The 18,273-nt window shown below is 52.5% G+C and overlaps 1 protein-coding gene across 3 annotated transcripts in view; it reads right to left on the bottom strand.

Moving 5' to 3' along the window:
• Tyro3 (TYRO3 protein tyrosine kinase) overlaps positions 1-17,324 on the bottom strand; it is a 19,862-nt gene extending 2,538 nt beyond the window's left edge. Inside the window, exons 1-18 of one of the 3 annotated variants that reach the window (XM_029474399.1) lie at positions 17,192-17,324; positions 14,518-14,701; positions 13,909-14,009; positions 12,875-13,045; positions 11,427-11,513; positions 10,550-10,665; positions 8,276-8,453; positions 7,407-7,552; positions 6,737-6,881; positions 6,267-6,396; positions 6,084-6,184; positions 5,728-5,823; positions 5,360-5,440; positions 4,611-4,703; positions 4,120-4,241; positions 3,630-3,739; positions 3,320-3,479; positions 2,983-3,119 (exon numbers count right to left, since the gene is read on the bottom strand). In XM_029474399.1, the coding sequence (XP_029330259.1) occupies positions 2,983-3,119; positions 3,320-3,479; positions 3,630-3,739; positions 4,120-4,241; positions 4,611-4,703; positions 5,360-5,440; positions 5,728-5,823; positions 6,084-6,184; positions 6,267-6,396; positions 6,737-6,881; positions 7,407-7,552; positions 8,276-8,453; positions 10,550-10,665; positions 11,427-11,513; positions 12,875-13,045; positions 13,909-14,009; positions 14,518-14,701; positions 17,192-17,273 (2,240 nt within the window). In that variant the 5' untranslated portion in view covers positions 17,274-17,324. Of the gene's footprint in view, positions 1-2,982; positions 3,120-3,319; positions 3,480-3,629; positions 3,740-4,119; positions 4,242-4,610; positions 4,704-5,359; positions 5,441-5,727; positions 5,824-6,083; positions 6,185-6,266; positions 6,397-6,736; positions 6,882-7,406; positions 7,553-8,275; positions 8,454-10,549; positions 10,666-11,426; positions 11,514-12,874; positions 13,046-13,908; positions 14,010-14,517; positions 14,702-16,343; positions 16,711-16,804; positions 16,828-17,191 lie in introns of those variants that run through there. The other 2 variants (XM_029474400.1, XM_021184197.2) reach the window with 2 other exon arrangements.
• Positions 17,325-18,273: the final 949 nt, after the last annotated feature.

The raw sequence follows: 18,273 nt of genomic DNA, 5'->3' as shown, positions 1-18,273 counted from the left end.
AAAATCTTTAAAAAAAACAAAAAAACAAAAACAAACCAAATCAAGTCTAGTTAAGTAAAAAATAAATAATTTAATTTAAAAAAAAGTGAAAAAATTTAAAAAATACTAGTTTTACTGCAATTTGATAAGCCAAGGTGGGTTGATATCCATGGGAGGCTTGGCCTTCTCTGAGGAGAAAAGGGAAGGGGAATGTAATGGAGGGAAGGACTGGGAGGACCAGCTGTGATCAGGATGTGAAATAAATAAATTAATGATAGTAATAAAAAAGAATATGCAAAAAAATCCGTAATGAAGGGCTAGAGAGATGGCTCAGCAGTTAAGAGCATTGACTGCCCTTCCAGAGGTCCTGAGTTCAATTCCCAGCAACCACATGGTGGCTCACAACCATCTGTAATGGGATCCAATGCCCTCTTCTGGTGTGTTTGAAGACAGTAACAGTGTACTCATATAAATAGAATAAATAAATCTTTAAATAAAAAATCCTTAATGAAGTAGCGAGTAACAGAGCAGGCTTTCATGGGATGCACACCTATAACCTTGGCACTCAGGAGGTGGAGGCAGGAGGACTGCCACCAGTTTGGGGCAGGCTTAAGACACAGTTTGAGTATGAGCTATATAGCAAAGCCCTATTTCAGAAAATAAAACACAGGCCTGGAAGGAAGTCGGTTGGTAGGATGCTTGCCCAGTGTGCACAGTCCCAGGTATGACCTCCAGTACCTCATAAGTGCTACACCGCTGGGATTCTGACACTTGGGCGTGGTGGCAGGAGGATCTGAAGTCTAGGGTACCTCTCAGCTCTCAGCTCATGGGAGTCCAGTCTAAGATAAGTGAGATCATCTCAAACAAGTTCCCCAAAGCCAGAGAACTATGACTGACTTGAAGCCACAAGGGCTAGCTAGTGCCCATCTTTCTTCTGAGCAGTCTCAGGAGGGGACTAAAATAAAAGCACTTTTGTCTTAAACAAAAGACTGGAGGCAGGATTGTTTTTCTTGTTTTTTGGCCTAGGGCCTAGCGTATATTAAGCAAGTCCTCTATTGCCGAGTTACCATATCCCAGACCCTGGACTCGGGGTTACCTTTTGAGGGGGCAGACATGTACCTCTTTTGTCCCAAGTCTACACGAGGCAGCACCCACTCATGTATGCTTACATTTTCAGAAAAGTTTCCAGTCCTCTTTCTCTGCCAAGAATACCCCACCTGCACTCTTTAGCCTTACAAATTCTCTTAGAGCTCTCACTGTTTCTAAGTCTGAGCGCACATACACACACACACACACACACACACACACACACACACACCCTCCCTCCCCTTGTGGGGAAGGTCTCAAACAAAGTGCAGTCAACAATGCCTGACTTTTGTCCATGGCAAAAGCACCAAGGACTGTCTCACAAAAAAAGCCTTCCTAATCAGGGTTCCAACGGCAGAAGAATCATGCCAGACCCCAGGCAGGCTGTGGGAATGGTCCAGAACCACGGGTATATGGCCAGACTGGGATATAATTCTCAAGGCTGTGCTAGAAGCCAACTGGCATCCTTCCACCAGGCTGCTTGGTGGGAGGCCAGTGTCCGCCCACCCTTCATTGACAACAGCAGCTCCAGTCTGGGAGAAGACTGAGCCAGCCAGGGTCTGTCCCTCCGGCTCCTCAGAGCATGGCTTCTGCAGCTCTAGAAGAGGGCTGAGGCCAGGTGCAGCCACAAGGAGATCTGAGCTTTCAAAGTCTACAATACCCTGAGCTCTGCTTACAAAACAGGTGGGCAGGGCTGGCTGCTGCATGCACACGGCCTTCTGCAGTGCGAGTGTGGGGCTCCGTGGTGGAGCGCCTGCTTCTCATATACAGTCCCTAAGCTCAATTCCTAGCACCACAATAAACAAATAAGTAAACAAATAATTTAAATGTTTTTCTCTTGGTGCCCAGAGAAGACTGCTGCCACATCTGCTTGCTCATGGCTGTAACACTCTGGAGACCTAACCCCCAAACCACAAAAGGAACATGTATATATTCCCTTGAACCACTCTACTCTGTCTTGACTGAAGTCAGGCAGTAATACTAGAACAGACCAAACACAGTTGATTTCAGGGTTCAGAGCATAAACACTAAAGCCAAAGGATCTAGGTTTGAGTAGTAACTCATTCACATAATAGCTGTGTGACCCTGACCATGTTATTTAACCTCTTTAATCCCATTTCCTCAGCCACAAAATGGAGAAAATAAGCCTCTTCCTTATAGGGTGATAGGAAGATTGCCTGGGAGAATACCTAAAGGGCCCAGCCAGGGTAAGTGACAATTATGTCACCCTGCCAAGGGGGTTTGTTTACACTATGTCCGTGTTCTGCCCTGTCCCACAGTACTTTGGGCAGGTTACAAAGAAAGGGATTGGTTTCCTTCTTCCCAGGATCTCAGGATTCTGCTTCAAGGGAAAGCTGAGACCAAGGGAGAAGCCCAGCTCCCCCTACCCCCCAGCTTGTCCTGGCTAAGAAAAGACAGTCACAGGCTGCTTGTTCTTCCTGAGGCCCTGTGCAGCCCTGTGCTTAGAGATAGGGTGCTAGACGCAGGCTTGTAGACTAGCTAGGCTCCCAAAAGGTGACGAGGAAACCTGGGCTGCTGCTCAACTCTGTCCTCCACCAGAGACTGGAAACAATAGACAGGAAAAGCCAGGAGCATGAGATATGGGGTAAGAGCCAGGCATAATGGTCCACAGCTGTCATCCCAGAGTTTGGAGGCCAACCTGAGCTGCCCAGGGACATCGCCTCAATATTCTCCCGTCCAGAAAACAAAAGAGAGTGGAGGGAGAATAAGGGGGGAGGGGAGAGAGCAAGCAGGGAGCTTCAGGAAAAAGATGTAATATGGAGTAGAGATCAATTCTCACACTCAACTACAAGGCCCAAAAGGACGACAAACAGAAGTCAGGTGGAGGTTCTGAGCTGCTATGGTAGCAGCCTCGAGCCAAAGCTCCTTCCCTAACCCACGACCCAGGATACTCACACTTCCTCCATGCACTCCGGAGGCTGCTTCAGGCGGTTCCCGCCGATGAGGTAGTTGTAAATCTCAGCATTTTCAATGCCAGCATATGGCGTCTGCCCACGAGTCATGATCTCCCACATGGTCACCCCGAAGGCCCACTGGTATAGGATCAGGGTTGAGGGGGAATGTTATTGATTACCTGAGCCAAGCAGAGCCATATCCCGGGATTCAAGGGTCTCGTCACTAGACAAAGCTCAAAGAGCAGAACTTTGGTGGTCCTTTTTGGGTCCTGCACATCCACCCGCACATTAATTCACCCTATTCACATTACCAAGCCCCACTGGGACACCCTGCTCACCACATCACTGTGTACAGTATACAAGTTGTCAGCCAAGCTCTCCAGGGCCAGCCACTTGACGGGCAATTTGGAAGCACAGCCCTGACGATAATAGTCCCCGCTATAGATTTTCCGGGAGAGTCCAAAATCAGCCACACACACTGTCATGTCCTCGGCCAGCCTGAGAGGGGTGTTGAAAGACAGACTCAGTCTTCCCCAGGCCCAGAGCCTTACTAAAGTGAGGCTCCTATCCCCATGCATAGGAGGTTCTATCCAAGGTAGGAGGTGGCAGCTGCCTCCCACCAAGCAGGCCACCAGAATCCATTCCTACATGCAATTCCGAGCTGCCAGGTCTCGGTGGATGAAGTTCCGGGAGCTCAGGTACTCCATGCCACAGGCAATGTCCACCATGAACCGGACCAGGGTCTGCAGCGGCAGGTTCTGGTAGGCAGACAGGGCAAAACCAGGTTGAACCTCCCCACTCTGTGTGAGGCATAATGAATGAAATTCTCTAGTCAGAAAGCCTAAAGACTATCGTAAGTATCTCTGAAAAGGAGATAGGGGATGGAGAACCTTCTGAGGAAGCTGCGGCAAGCCTGACAAAGAATCAAATTTCTTCCCGTTAAAGGTCTTTGCCTGCTCTTAAATTTCTGGCAGGGCTTCACGAGGGAAAAGGAAGACAGTTTACGTGTAGTTGGGCTCTGACCCCATCGGCTCCCTGAGTCCTGCCCGACAAGCCTCTTCTCCCCAGGTTCGCTCCCTTTTCCAGGCACCAGTCTCCCACCCAGTTCCTCCTGGCCACCCCGACCTGAGGCACTCACAAAAGGGTTCTCCCCAATTCGGGAGGCGAGCAGAAAGGCATGCAAGTCTCCATGTTTCATGAAGGGCAGGATGACCATGGGAATGGGGAGACGACCTTTAGCCCTGCTCCGGAGGCTCACCCCTAGGAGACAAGGGAGAGTCAAGAACTGGGCACAGGAAGGCCGAAGGACAGCTAGGTATCTGCAACAGTGCCTCCCTACCTGCTGGCTTCCATCTCTAGCCCTGGCACTGCTCCTCCTGCCTGGGGACTACTCATGAAGGGCTCTGCCCTGCCTGCTGGCCCTTGCTCTGAGTATATCGTCTCTGTTTCTCCTCCACCCACATGAGCAGTTTCAAGCTCAGCTCCTTCCAGCCTGATTTCAGACAGGACCTCACTAACTACCTGCTTGCTCACTGGGTAGCCAAACTTTTCTCCTCCAGGCTGCCCTCTCACGTTGGTGGAGCATATTTTTAGCCCTATTCTATATCTGCCTCCTCCAAATGGGCTCACCAACAAGCTTGGCCACGTGTGGATGGTCAAACTCCTTCATGCAAGCTGCTTCCCGGAGGAACTCTTCTATGTCGCTTGAGGCAATGATGTCAGCTGGGAGAAAGGAAGGAGAAGGAATGGAAACAGGACTCACCACTCCTGCCACCCTCCCAGGACTCCTAGGACTCACAGAAGCCCTGGGCTTCACAGGGGCCAGGGACTGGGGTTTTCTAACATTCTCTCTGCCTGCTAACATTTCCCACTTCACTTTTTTATCCTTTGATTGTTTGATCTAGGGCTCACTCTGCAGTTCAGCCTGGTCTCAGACTTGTGATCCTTCTGCCTTGCTCCTCACAAGCACTGGAATCACCACTCCAGGCTTGAGTTTTTGAACTTTTCTTTTAGGTTTCACTCTATTGGCCAGGCTGGCCTCAAACTTGTAACAATCCCTACCTCAGCCTCCCCAGTGCAGACTTCCCCTTAGGAAATCATCCTCTCCCTTGATTTTGGCAGCTCAGGAACTCTGATCACAGCTGCAATCACCCAAGAGTGAACGGTGAACGCCGTCACCGCTGACTGCAGGGAGCAAAGCTGGGGCACGAATCTTTGCGTGGGCTTATGCTTTTGAATTATTCACGTGGTGCAGTCAGCATCCCTGCTACTGCTGAGTAGCTTCTTGGGAAATCTCAAGCAGAGTGGTGCCTGCTCCAGATCAGTCCCTCCCTTTGCCCTCTTCCCTACCTGGCAACAAACCCTATTGTCTAACTCACCTTTCAGCATCTTCACTGCCACTTTCACGAAGGAGCCATCTTCCTGCTTTAGCTGGGCTTCCCGCACTGATCCAAACTCTCCTAAGCAAGAAATCAATGGACAGGGTGAGACACCTCAGGCTCCCCACACCCTTCCCTCTCAGGTGACTCTTCATATGGTCATAAAATCATCAATTAAGGCTCTTAGAAGAGTCTGTGTGGGGAAATGGCTCCTTGCCTCTACTCATGATCCCTTGTAAAGCCCCTAAATCAGGCATCCATAGGTATATCTTGTTTATAGGAGCTGACCCAAATTCATACCCTGGAAGCAACTGGAACAAGCCATGCAGAGAGGGCAAACTCATGCTAGTCCCCCACAGCCCCTGCACCTTTGCCCAACATCCGACCGAGGGTGAACTGCTGCTCTGGAATGAGGACATCCTCCAGCTTTTCCTTCAATTCATCGCTGATGCCCAGGCTATCCACTGCAGGGAGGAGGTGAAAGGGAAGTGAGGCTGCAGTCAAATCCACACTCCAGCCTCCAGCTCCACCCAGCTGTCTGCCCTCAGCAGAGCCTGGATCTCCCACACTGTGGTGATAAGCTCCCCCAAGCAAGTTAGGGTGTCCCTTTTCATTACTCTGGGACTTATAAAGGTTCAGGCTCTTTAGCTGGATAAAGGAGTTGGTAAGAGGTAGGAACACAAGATAGCCTGTCTTTTCCCTTCTGTGATGCTCCAGCACTCACATGTGGCCTCAATGCGTTCAGGCCTTTCTCGATTGAAAGATCGGGCTGCCCGGAAGTGTACAGCTGGCTCCCCTCGGGCCATGACACTGTCAAAGGCTTGCCTAAAGAGAAACCCAGACATCAGGTAAATTACAAGGCCCTCTGTTACCACCTTCTTCACTGGCCGCTGTCCCACTTCCTTACCCAAATCGCGTCTCCTTGCGTCTCTTCCGAAGCAGGATGAGGGCCAAGGCAGCAGCTGTGATCAGGGCGGTGAGCACGCCCAGGACCACAGGCACCCAGGATGTGCGGCTGTGGGGAGGGCCTTGCCTCCCTGGGAAAGGGAAAGGCGTTGTCATGAGCCAGACTGACACTAAAATGTCCTTTTAGAACTGTCCTAGGGTGGCCACCTCACCTAGTCTAGCCAAAAGATTTCCTATGCTAAGCAGGGTGTCAAATCAAAAAGACCTCAAAGATCCAAGCGCTTGTACCTGAGCAGTGACAGGCTCTCACTGCTGTCACCTGCAGTGTGACCAAAGCAAAGGGAGGAAAACCAAGACAGAAACACCAGTCAGTGTGTGTGTGTGTGTGTGTGTGTGTGTGACCAGCCTCCTCCTATCAGTCGGTGTAATCCCTGAAAGCCTTGCACCCTACGCCTGCCCTGCATGCCTTACCTGCATGGTCATGAGAAGACACCACCAGTGGCTGACTCCAGGGCCCATCACCAATTGCATTGGAGGCACACACACGCAAAATCAGGTCCTTCTGGGGATCCCAGTCGGTCAGATTGGCCCTGGTCCCTTCCACCATCAGCTCATCCTATAACCAGGAAAAGCCCTACCCTTACACTGAGCCTGGGGAAGCCTCCAGCTGGGCTGGGAGGCCAGAAGAAAGTTCAACTAAGGAATTAGGGAACCTTAGGGGCGCAGTGAGTTGTTAGGGGCTGCAGAACACAATCCCCTGGGAGTCACCACATTCCTGCCCTGGACTGCAGGGGTGAGGCCTCTCTGAAACATAAACAATCCTCACCGCTACAAGAGGGTGACAGGAAGTAGAGCAGGGACTGGGGACAAAGCCTTATCTGTGTCCCCTGCTGCCCCCATCCTTGCAGGGGCAGGGCTAGGCTTCCCTGATTTGTATACAAAGCGGCCACAGGGCTATCCCAGAGGAGAGACAAACCAATGAGACAGGGAGTGTGCCTAGCCAGGAGGTGGAGGGTATTCCCTGGGGCTGCCTGTGGGAGCCCAGACCCTCCAGAAGCATTCTAAAGCTCTTCTAAGTCTCAGAAGTACAGGGTAGACTCTCCAGCACAGTAGGGGGAGCAGAAGGAACTGTCTCCCTTACCTGGGTTCCATTTTCTTGGACCCAGGACAGCTTATAAGGTCCTAGGGGGCCTTCCCCAGGGTCCTCAGGAATCACTTCTTCCCATTCCAGGATAAGGCCTGAGTCGGTACGAATGGCATGGAAATTCTGAGGAGCTCTGGCTGGCGCTGTACCCAAAGAAAGAAAGCTCTTAGGAGTCCCTGCCTTCCCTACCATCATTATCCCACACAAACCAAGAGCTGAAGAGCTCAAAAAGCAGAGGATGAGGAAAGGGCTTGCCTCCCAGCTGCAATTGCTAACACCCCCTGTGTTGGGGAGGGAAGCCTGGGCAAGACAGAAACGGCCCAGCCCCCACATCACTATAGCTGTGACTCTTCATCACCCTGGTACTACTGCTTTGCCCTCCCCCCGCCCAGCCTCATTTAACAAGCAGAGAACGACAATCAATTCCTGGGTAGTGTTCTTTTGACTTGCTGTGTTTTTACCTTGCTGCACTTTCCCACAAAATATTTATATGTCTTCTTATCCTGCAGGCCCACTCATGCCTCTGTCACCCAGGCCTTTCCAACCCAGAGCCCACTTATTCACAATGTCAGCAGGCTGGCCACCCTAGCAGGATCTTTTCTTTTTCAGGGGTCCTGGAGATTGAACCTCTAGCCAAGGAATCAACCAATGAGCTGTATTCTAGCCCACTTTAGGGGATTCTGCTTGGGCACCCTGAAGTATTCTTATACTCTCCTGTCTTTTCCAGTTTGCTTATCTATCTGGTCCTTCTATAAGAACTAGATACAACATGGTATGCAGTAGCATGCAGTAGGTGCTCAATAAGCGCTCACTGAATGAGTGATGCCTTCCCTCTCCAGCCCTGCCCCTCCTGCTGAGTTCCTTACCTAGGCCCTTTGTCTGAAAGGGCACCCAGTCGCCGTAGGGAGAAGGGCCCAAGGCATTGGCACAGCGCACCCTAAGGCTGTAGTTGGTGGCAGGGGCCAAGTTCCGAAGCAGGCAGGTAAAAGGTGGCACAGGAACCACAACAGCAAGGGCCTCCCATTCTCCTGGGGCGTGTGCCACCTTCAGAAAACAAAACAGAAGCAAAAGACAAAAACCAGAAAAGGACAAACCCAGTGAGATCAGATAAGGAGTCAGGTCTCTGAGATGAGATGGAAGGCAGGATAGGTATGGCATGGGAGATTGAACAAATGCTTCCTCCAAGTCTGTCAGCAAGCTCACCCTCTGTATTTTGCAGATACTATTCCTTTCTTGGAATAACCTAGAGGAGTCCTACTTACTGAGACTGAGCACAAGCTCAGTGGTAGACATGGGTTCATGGGCAAGGCGATACCCAGCAAGGAGCAGGGGGTCAAGACAGGTGGGTGTCCCTTTTCTTGTTTTTGAGATGGGATCTCACTGTGTAGCCCTGGCTGTCCTGGAACTCAGTCTGTAGAGCAGGCTGGCCTCGAACTCAAAGATCTGTCTCCCACTGCCTCCTGAGTGCTGGGATTAAGAGTGTGCACCACTATGCCAGGATAGCGGATAGCGTCGCTTTCTTGATGGCTCAGCAACTCCAGAAAACTCTGCTTGCCTATTTGTACTTAGTGCCTGATTGTTCCAGAGTGTCTGCCATCTCTGTTTACTCTCTGCCCCAAAGCTCAGAGCTTCTCAGAGTGAGAAGAATGGGGGGCAGAGAGCACTGTGAGCCAGCTTCTCGGGTTACATTTTAGGGGCCCAGAACAAGAATACAGAGGAAGGCTTATGTGTGTGCCTGGAGAGGCAAGTTCAGCAGCAGTGTGCTCACTTAGTGTTAGTCCAAAAAAGCCCTGAGTTCAGTCCTTGGCATCCCCAGCTCTCAACACACACAAATCCTTCTACTCCATGGTTCAATACTTAAACATTAAAGATCTCCCAGTATATTTATTTATTTATTCACTTATTTATTCAGAAGTGTTAGGGATCACGTACAGGCTTTAGGTAAGCCAGACAAGCACCTTTCCATTGCACTCTATGCTTAGTCTAGTTTCTTCTCATTGTCATAGGCTCTCTCCCTCCCTCCCCTTCCTCTAAGGCGGTCTCAGGAGCTCGGGCTAGCCTTGAATTCATTCTATAGCCAGGAATATCCTTGAACTGCCCAAGTACTGGGATAGGAAGTGACACGATGCCTGGTTTTAGGTGGTGCTGGGGAGGGATCCAGGGCTTCCTACATGCTAAGCAAGCACTCTACCAATTGAGCTACATCTCCACAACACTCTATCCAGAACCGGGGAAGAGCTGGGCCTCAGGAAGGAGCCTTTGGCATGTGCGCTTACAGTGCATGGATGTGAAAAATGCTGACTGTTCCCCACCACTACCCCCAGTGGCTGTCATCAGACACAGAGGTACACACATCACACACAGCAAGTCTACCTTTGGAAGGATGGGCCAGAGAAGAGGCCCATTCAGGCCTTTGACTCAGACTTCGAGCAGCCAGGGCAAGACATTCTGAATGTACAGTTTTATGTGGCAGTAAATGAACCAGATAAGCTTGTCCCTTAGCCCTGAAGACTCTGCCCTTGGGACAAAGGGCTGTGGCCAGGGTGAAGCCAGGAGAGGGCCCATCTTGTCTAGGCGACATGATGAGAAGAGTTTCAAAGGTTCTTACTAAAGGACTGGAATACACAGGCACGGAGTATTTGCTTAGCATGTGCAAAGCTCTGGGTCTATTCCCAGCACAGAAAAACAAACAAACAAACAGACAAACTTCGCCAGGGTTTGTTAGCCTTCCTCTTCCTCTTGTTCTCTGTAGGGGCAGTGGCAGGATGTGAGAGGGAGGAATACCAGCTGTGTTTGATCTTCGTGCTGGTACAGGGTTTGCCTAGTATGTGACAGGCCTGGGTTTGATTCTTAACACTGAAAGGGGGGAACTTCAAGAAGGAGAATACTCTCCCAGACACCCAAGCCTGCTCTGATCTGCTTTCTAGCATAAAGAAGGCACAGGCCTGAAGCCTGTCTGCAGCATCTGCTACTGAGGTAAAGGATAGAGCAGACGGTAGCCTGGGCTCCTCCTATGGTGGAGAAGCATCTGAAGAGTTCTGCAGCGGCAGATTCCCAAGCAGGCCTAGTAAGTGCAACAAAGTGCAGCCAAAGCCAGCACAGTCAGTCAGCCAGACCCTGCTGTGCTCAGCTCAGCCTACCTGTACAGTACAGGAATGCAGCAGAGCTAGGCCGTCAGCACCTGGCACCCAGGCCACGCTAGCGTTGTAGCTGGAGATCGTTGTTACTGTGGTGTTGAAAGGAGCTGCAGGCGGTGCTGTGAATAGGGACTTAGTGTCAGCACCGAGTGAAAATAGGAGGGGAGGGAGGGAGGGAGGGAGGGAGGCATGGGAGTCAAGGCTTGATTTCCTCCTAAGGCCTGGAGCACCTCCTAAAGATCAATGATTAGCCCATCCAAGGCATAGGGGTGCATAAACCAGCCACCGGTAGGGCACTGTTGTCCATACCTGGAGAGGGCCTAGGCTGTGGGCAGAGGCTGGCTACCCAAATAAAGGGCCCAGACCAAAGAATAAGGGGGAGGGGAGGGGTGTTCTGGGACTACAAAAGGAGAAACAGGCAACTGCCCACCTTCCACAGATAAATGCCTTTGCATACTGGCTTCTCTCCTCCCTCCCTCCCTCCTCCTCTGCACCAACACTTTGGATACCCTCTGTCATCTGCCAGGCTGCTTCCCTCACCCCCATTCCTTCTATAGAAGACAGAAACAAGGTTGAATAAAAGCCTTGACCATCTCCTGCTGGCTCCTTCCCTCCCTCCCTCCCTCCCTCCCAGGGACTCTGCTTCGTGATGGGAAATCTGCTGTGACGTCAGGCTTCTATTCTTGTCTCAGCTGTGGCAGGGTCTCAGGTGCTCCCACTAGGAATGGGAGCTATGCCAATGACTCCTCACCTGGAGATCCCTGCAGTGCTGCGACGAGCTGGAAAGCCAGCCAATCCCACTGCTAGACAGTTGGCTGAGGCTGCCTCTGTCCTTTCCCAACACCCCCATCCCCTCCCATCCTAGCCTGTGTCCCCCTACCTTGAAGGCGAACAATGGCTGGTCGGGAAGTGGCCAGGCCTTTTATGTTGCGAGCTTCACAAGAAAACTCTGTGCGCTGGGTCACTCCTGGGGCCAAAAAACCTTAGTCAGTCCCCTAAGCAGCAACTCCCACTGAGTCTGAGTTTAGGAAGGAGGGACTTCAATTCAGGCTCTTTCCAGAGCATCTTAAATGTCCCTCTAGCCAAAGGAAGGGGTTGGACAGTAGGGTATGGTGGAATGGAGCGAGGACTTTGCAGTCTAACAGGCTTGGATGGTGCTGTTTCCCCATCTGATGAATGGGAGAATTTTAAAGAAACAGATTTAAAGTGCACTGTGCACAGCGAGAGCTTGGAGGAATGTTATAACTGTGCCTCCCACCTTAATCTCATCTCCCACAAGCAGCACAGGGAACCTCCCTTGTCTGGCAACCCCTTGATTGTGCACACCAGAGCCCTTTTGTTCTCTGCCCTGTCCCTGTCGAATCTGGAGACTCAGCCTTGGAAGACTCAGCTCTGCGTGTCTGTGTCTTGTCTACCCAACCATCCTCAAGCCTTTGTTTTCCTTCCATTCCCCACGGTGCCCAGCACAGTGTGGTACATGCAGCAGGAGTTCCACTGAGTGCTTATTATTACAGGGCTGACTGCCCGAGGGTCCTAACCACGCACATGTGGAGGGAGGCTGGAAGCTGCGAACCAGCCTCCTCTCTGAACAGATCCTGCCTTGGCACCAGCAGGTCCTACAGTACCTCTATTAAGATGCAAATCCCCGGGGACTTCCCTTTCCTGCTCAGACTCATCTGGAAACAGTACACTTAAGTTTCACAGATGAGCAAATCTCACAAACATGTGATGGATATTATGCTCAGGTTCTTGGGGAAGTCTAGGAGAATGTACAGTGTGGCTGCCTGGGGTCTAACACTGAGGATATAAACAGATACAGTTATTTAGGAAATTTCCTAGAAAGGCCCATCAGGTGAGGAGGCCCTGTATTTCTGTGCTGGCCTCCCTCTCCCCTTTACCTTCCCCCATTTCCCTTTCTATAGCCTGAGCCGGCTGCTCCCGGTTTGCCAGACACTCCTCCCTAGCTCTGCGTGGGCTGGTTTCTGGCTCCTTCCCTGGGGAGGGGGGAGGATGGGTGTCCCTGATCTCATATAATTCCTCTCTCATGGCCAGCTGTGCAAGGACCAGACTGTTTTGGGTGAGGAAAGGAGGCCCCAGCACCCTCTTTAACCACATAGCAGGAGCACACTTAATCAGCGCACCTAGGCAGCACAGCACACCCGACTAACGAGCTTAGCGAAGGCACGGCTCACGCACCCTGACGCTGGCACTTGCTCTGGACACTCAAACGACAAACTCAGATTTATGCGGATCCCAACCCTATAGTGCTCCCCACAGGCATTGACCCAGCTCACTCTTGGCTCAAAGCCCCCTCCTGAGACTGCTCACCTGTCACATTTAAAACAGAGGGAGAGGGAGCAGGTCCCCCAACCTTAGTGAGTCCTCTCCACCAATAAATGGTTACGGGTTCTGGAGGACCCACAGCCTCACAAGACAGCTGAAAAGGGGCATTGGGTGGCACCGCCAGATCTTTTGGTTCCACTGTGAAGAATGGCACACCTAGGGAGAAAAAGTGAGGGGGAGTTAGCCTCGCCGCCTCTTAGCTATAGTTCTCTGTAACAGGCAGTCACCACAGGACCCTTATGATTGGGTCAGCTGCATCCGCTGCCCCCGTAGGCAAGACAGACTTTGCTGCCAGCCCCCACAGTCCCTTCCCAAACCAGCTCTGACAGCTCTACTCAGAGTATGGGAGAGGCTGGGGTGGGGATGTAGGGGGAGGAGCACCCTGGGAGGGGGAGTGGGTGGAGCTTTAGCAGAGTTCTGCTGGCAGGCCCCAGCTCCTGTTCAGGGCCCTTTGTTACTTTCTTAGTCACTTTGTTTTCCAGGGCTGTACAGCAATGAGCTCCTGCAGCTGCAGAGCCTCCTTCCCCTCCCCCACACCCTCCCCCCTTTGGTTGGTCCACTTGGCAGAACAAGGTCCAGCTTCTGATGACTGCTTGACAGTTTGAACCCTTGACAGAAGGCTGAAACAGACAGGACGTCAAAAACTGTGGGTCCTAGTGGCCTCCGTGGTTCTTAAACATCCAGACTCCAGCAGGTAGGGTCCCTGAGGTATGGATGTGCCTGCCAATGTGGCTCTCAACCCCTTTGGCAAACTTCTATCTCAAAAAATATTTGTATTACAGCTCATAATGATAGCAAACTTTCAGTTATGAAGTAGCAGCAAAAATAATTTTATGGTTGGGGGTTACCACAACACGAGGAACTGTATTGAAGGGTTGCAGCATTAAGAAGGTTGAGAGCCACTGGCCTAGGCCACAGAAGGCAGTAGGGCAGTCCAGCTTACACTAAGTTCTCTTCTGCAGAGTTATAGGTCTTAGCTCCAAGCCCAATGGCCCATACAGCTAGTATTGCCTCCTCACCTTCGACGGTGAGCCATACTGACTGAGAGATCTTGGTTTCCTCCCCATCCTTCACCTGGCACCAGTACAGGCCAGCATCAGACCGCTCCACTGACTTTAGGCTGTGAAAACAGGATAGCAGGCTTATTTTTCAGAGTCAAGGGAGCCAGATCCTAGCCAGGCGTGGTGGCGCACACCTTTAATCCCAGCACTTGGGAGGCAGAGGCAGGTGGATTTCTGAGTTTTCCAGGACAACCAGGGCTATACAGAGAAACCCTGTATAGAAAAACCAAAACCAAAACAAACAAAAAATAAAAGAGGGTCAGGTCCTTTAATCCCACAACCCTTGAGGCTGAGACAAATGGACTGTGAGTTTGAGACTAGACTTGTCTACACAAAGAGAGGGTGTGCTAGAAGCCACCAATGCTACATAGTGAAACCTGTCTGAAAAAACAAAAACAAAAAAGAGGGGCAACTCCACTGAGCAGACTTAATGGGTTTAACATGGTCATTTTCTAGAGGGTTCCACAGTTTGCCAAATTTTAAGACCACAGACCTCTAGACATGAGCAAAGCCTCAGTTCTCAGGGCACAGGCCTGTCCTCCCGCTCCCTCCCGCACACTCCTGCACCTGAGTAAGCCAATCCAGCTGTGCTCGCTGATGGAGATGGACACCTGGCTTGCATTCTGGACCACGGTGCCATCCTTCATCCAGTGGATGTCAGGGTCCTCCATCCCCTCCACACTGCAGTTGAGCTTCACTGGCTGCCCCTGAGACACTGTCATCTTCACTGGGGCGCCCATGAGCTTCAGGCCTGCAGGATGGGAAAGGACTGAAATAGCCTTCGTCTCTGGGAACATCCCCCCTTCATTCTCTTCTGGAAAACAGTTGTCTATGCTAGAAGATTCATTCTCAGACAGCGCCAAGGAAGCAAGAGGCAGGATGCTGTTGGAAGGATGGTAGCCTGAACCCAGGCTGGGAGACTGGGTATGACAAGACTTCTAGTTTTCTGGTATCACTCAGTTCCCTTAGCACCAAAGACTTCTTCCCCATAGCTCCCTCCCTATTGCCCAATCACCAGAATGCAAACCTAGCTGAACCTCCCTGAGCAGGCACTGTCCTGGGCATGACTGCTCTACCCAACCAGTGCAACAGGCTGCCAGCTCTCTGCCCAGGGTGTCAGTCAAGCCCACGAACTGCTGCTAGTATCCCTGACTCCATCCTGTAAAATGAAGGGAGGCTGAGGAGAGGAAGGAGGGAGTGCTCCCCTGAAGTGGAGAACATATGGCTACAAAACCACGTCAGATCAAACACATGGCAGCCTTCCTGGCAGCCGCCTGCTCTATTAATACCTGAATGTGTGCTGGGGCGGGTGCTAGGAAGACGGGAGGCAGAAGGGAGGGGTGGGGCCCTAAGCAGAAGCCCCAAGACCCCGGAGCTACTGTGGCATCAACAGGGCCCACTTATTAAAATCTTACCCTCCTCAGGCAAGGGTGGACACACATAAACACACGCCCACACACACACCCTCCTGGCATGTTTTAAACAGATGGGCAGGTGAAGAATCTGCATAAAAGAAATCCAGACCTGTTCTTTCTGCTCTTTACTGTGTAACCCTAGGTAAATTCCTGGGCTCTCTGAGCATCTGATACGCACCTCGAAGCTTGCACATACTTTCCACTCTCTATCTTCCCTTCCTTTCGAGGCTAATGTGGCAAAAAACTCAGTTTTTAAGAAATGCTTGTTGGATGGCTGCTGCCTGGGGGCCCCCTGCCGCTCTATACCCTTCCCACTCACCCTCACAGGACAGGAGACATAGCTTCACACCCCTTCTGCACCCAGATGTGTGCAGTGTGAACTTGCAGACAAAGGTGCTGCCCTCCTGCCTCGGGGAAATGCCTCAGTGGCCGTGTGGCAACGTAAAGCTAATCTTCACAAGAAGCAGTAACCTTCACCCAACCCAAGCTACTCAACATTCGGGTTTCCGGGAGCGCCAAGGGCCACAGGAACTAGAGTACGGGCAGAGGTATTTTAGAATCCAGCACCTTCACAACCCTGGGTGCTCAAACCCAGACCCTGTAGTTTCAAAGTGGGACCTCGGGGGTGTGCGGAAGGCAGAATGGGTCCTCAGGACTGGGGAAAAGGGAGCAGACAGCTAGGAACATAGAGGCGGGAAAATACAGTCCTAAGCACCCCCGGCTGCCCACACCCCCCACTCCCTTCCTTTGCACCCAGCCAGCCCCGGGCGCGAGAAAGTTGGGGGCGGGGGCCGCGGCCGGAGGTCTGGCAGCCAACACCCGCTGCGTCCTAGTCTCGGCCTTCCAGCCCCGGCCACCGACCCCAACCTCTGGCCGGCCCAGGCCCGGGTCTCGCCCGCTGCCGTCCCCTGGCTGCGCCCCTCAGTCGTACGGCTCAGCAGCCCCCCCGCTTCCCGCCGCCTCCCGGGCCACCCCTACCTGCGGCCGCGGACCCGGGGAGCAGCAGAGAAGCCAGTCCCGCCAGCAGCAGCGGCCGGAGCCCCGGCCGCCCCATGCTCCGCCTCAGCGCCATCGGCGGCGACGCCGCACCATGCCGGGCCCGGCCCGCGAGCGCTGAGAGGAGGGTGGCGGAGGAGGGGCGGGAGGCCCGCGGGAGGGGCGGGGGGCGGCGCTCGGCCGGGGCGTCCCGGACCCGCGGCCGCCTAGAGCCGCGGCCACCGCCGTCAGCAGCGAGGAGTCCCCGGGGCTGCGGCTGGGCCACCGCGCTCCTTCCACAGCCGCCGCCGCCGCCGCTGATTCATGTTCTTCTGCGAGCCGCCGCCTCCTCCCGGCCCGCCCGCCCTCCGCGGAGCTCGTGCCGCCCTCCCCCTCCCCCGCGCAGCCCCGGTGGCGAGAGCCGAGCGCTAACCTCAGCCCTTACCGCCCGACCTCCCGCCCACCTCCAGACGGCGCAGCGGGACCCGCGCCCCGGCCACTCCGCTGCCGCTGCGGAGGACCTGCCTCGCTCCCTGGACAGGCACCCGGCCACGCCCCTCCTTCCCCAAATACTTTCCAGTCTCCAGCGGGGCACCCCATCCTCTCCTCAGAACCCCGCTTGGAAGCTCCTGCCACACCCCAACACTGTTCTAAATCCTGACCTCAGACTCCGACACAGCCCTCTCAGAACACAAAGCACCTACTAGACACAGCAACCCTCAGGTGTCCCCGAGACGCCTGGGACAGCTCCCCGAGAAACTGCTAGCATCCCTGTACCTCTTTGCTTGAGCTTTTCACCCAGTTTGGTTTTTTTTTTTTTTTTTTTTTCTTTTTCGATCTTTGTAGCCTACCTTTAATCGCCAAGTATTCTCCTATCGAAAGACCATTCTCCCCAGCCCATCTTCCCAGAGTGTTTTCCAGTTTGTCGTCCATCTAGAGTTTTCCAAGATCTGTTTCGTAATTCTCAGGTGTCCATCCCCACTGTTAGCCTACGAAGGCCAAAGCAAAATCACCGTGATTTTCGAGGGTATCATTCTTCTTTCTTGCTTCCTCTTTCCACCCCCCATTTCTGGGACATAGTGTGAACACTGGCATCGTCTTCATACTAGTTAGTAAAACATCTGCTATTATTAGTAGACCACCTTGCGCACAGTAGGCACTCCATAAATAAATAGGCAGATCCTTGTTAAAAGAATGAATAATTGCCTGCTCCACAACCAGTAATCACTGGAGGTGGCCTGCCCACAGACATCCTGTCAGGAAGATGCAGAGCTGGTTCCAAATCGCACCTGCCAAGTCCTCTTGTCCTCACCTCTTCTTGCCCCCTGGAGGACAACCCACAACAGGCGCTTTCCAGGGGTCCTGGATGGGGAGAAAGAACTAGCCAGTGAGACAGACGTCCCATACTCACTGGATCTTTCCAGGGATTCTCCTGAGCAGCAGGAGCCTCCCTCTTCCTCCACTTGGCCCACCAGTGCTTGTTTATTAATTATCTTAATGATAATAGCAGTGCTGGCGGCAGCCGCGGACCCAGCTGGGGGCGCCCCCAGGCGGCAGGATAGGAAGACTCTTGGCAAGTCTGGTCAACAGTTGGATCGGAGGGGCCTGACTTCCTGCTGAGCGCTCTGCCAATTTTCTTGGGAACTCTAGGATGGTTCCAGGACGCTTTCCTGAAGGGGGAAAAAAGAAAAGAAACGCACACAAGCTTGCTCTTTTCCAGAGCTTTGGAATTTTGAGTGTTAGACAGTCTGGAACGGAAGCCAGAACTGTTCTACACTGTCTCCAGAGGGGACTTCAAGACTCCAGTAAAGGGGACCCTTCTCTTTATTTCAATTAACCTGGCACAGAGTATTCCCGGAAGATGTTCAATCTAGAGACCAAACACAGCTTCTACTTCCTGTTCTTCACTCCTGAGCTGATACAGAATTCTAGC

This window comes from Mus caroli, chromosome 2 (genome assembly GCF_900094665.2).
Source record: "Mus caroli chromosome 2, CAROLI_EIJ_v1.1, whole genome shotgun sequence".
Classification (NCBI taxonomy): Eukaryota; Metazoa; Chordata; class Mammalia; order Rodentia; family Muridae; genus Mus; species Mus caroli.
The sequence above is the reverse complement of the archived record's forward strand: the minus strand, read 5'-3'. Positions and strand labels throughout refer to the sequence as shown.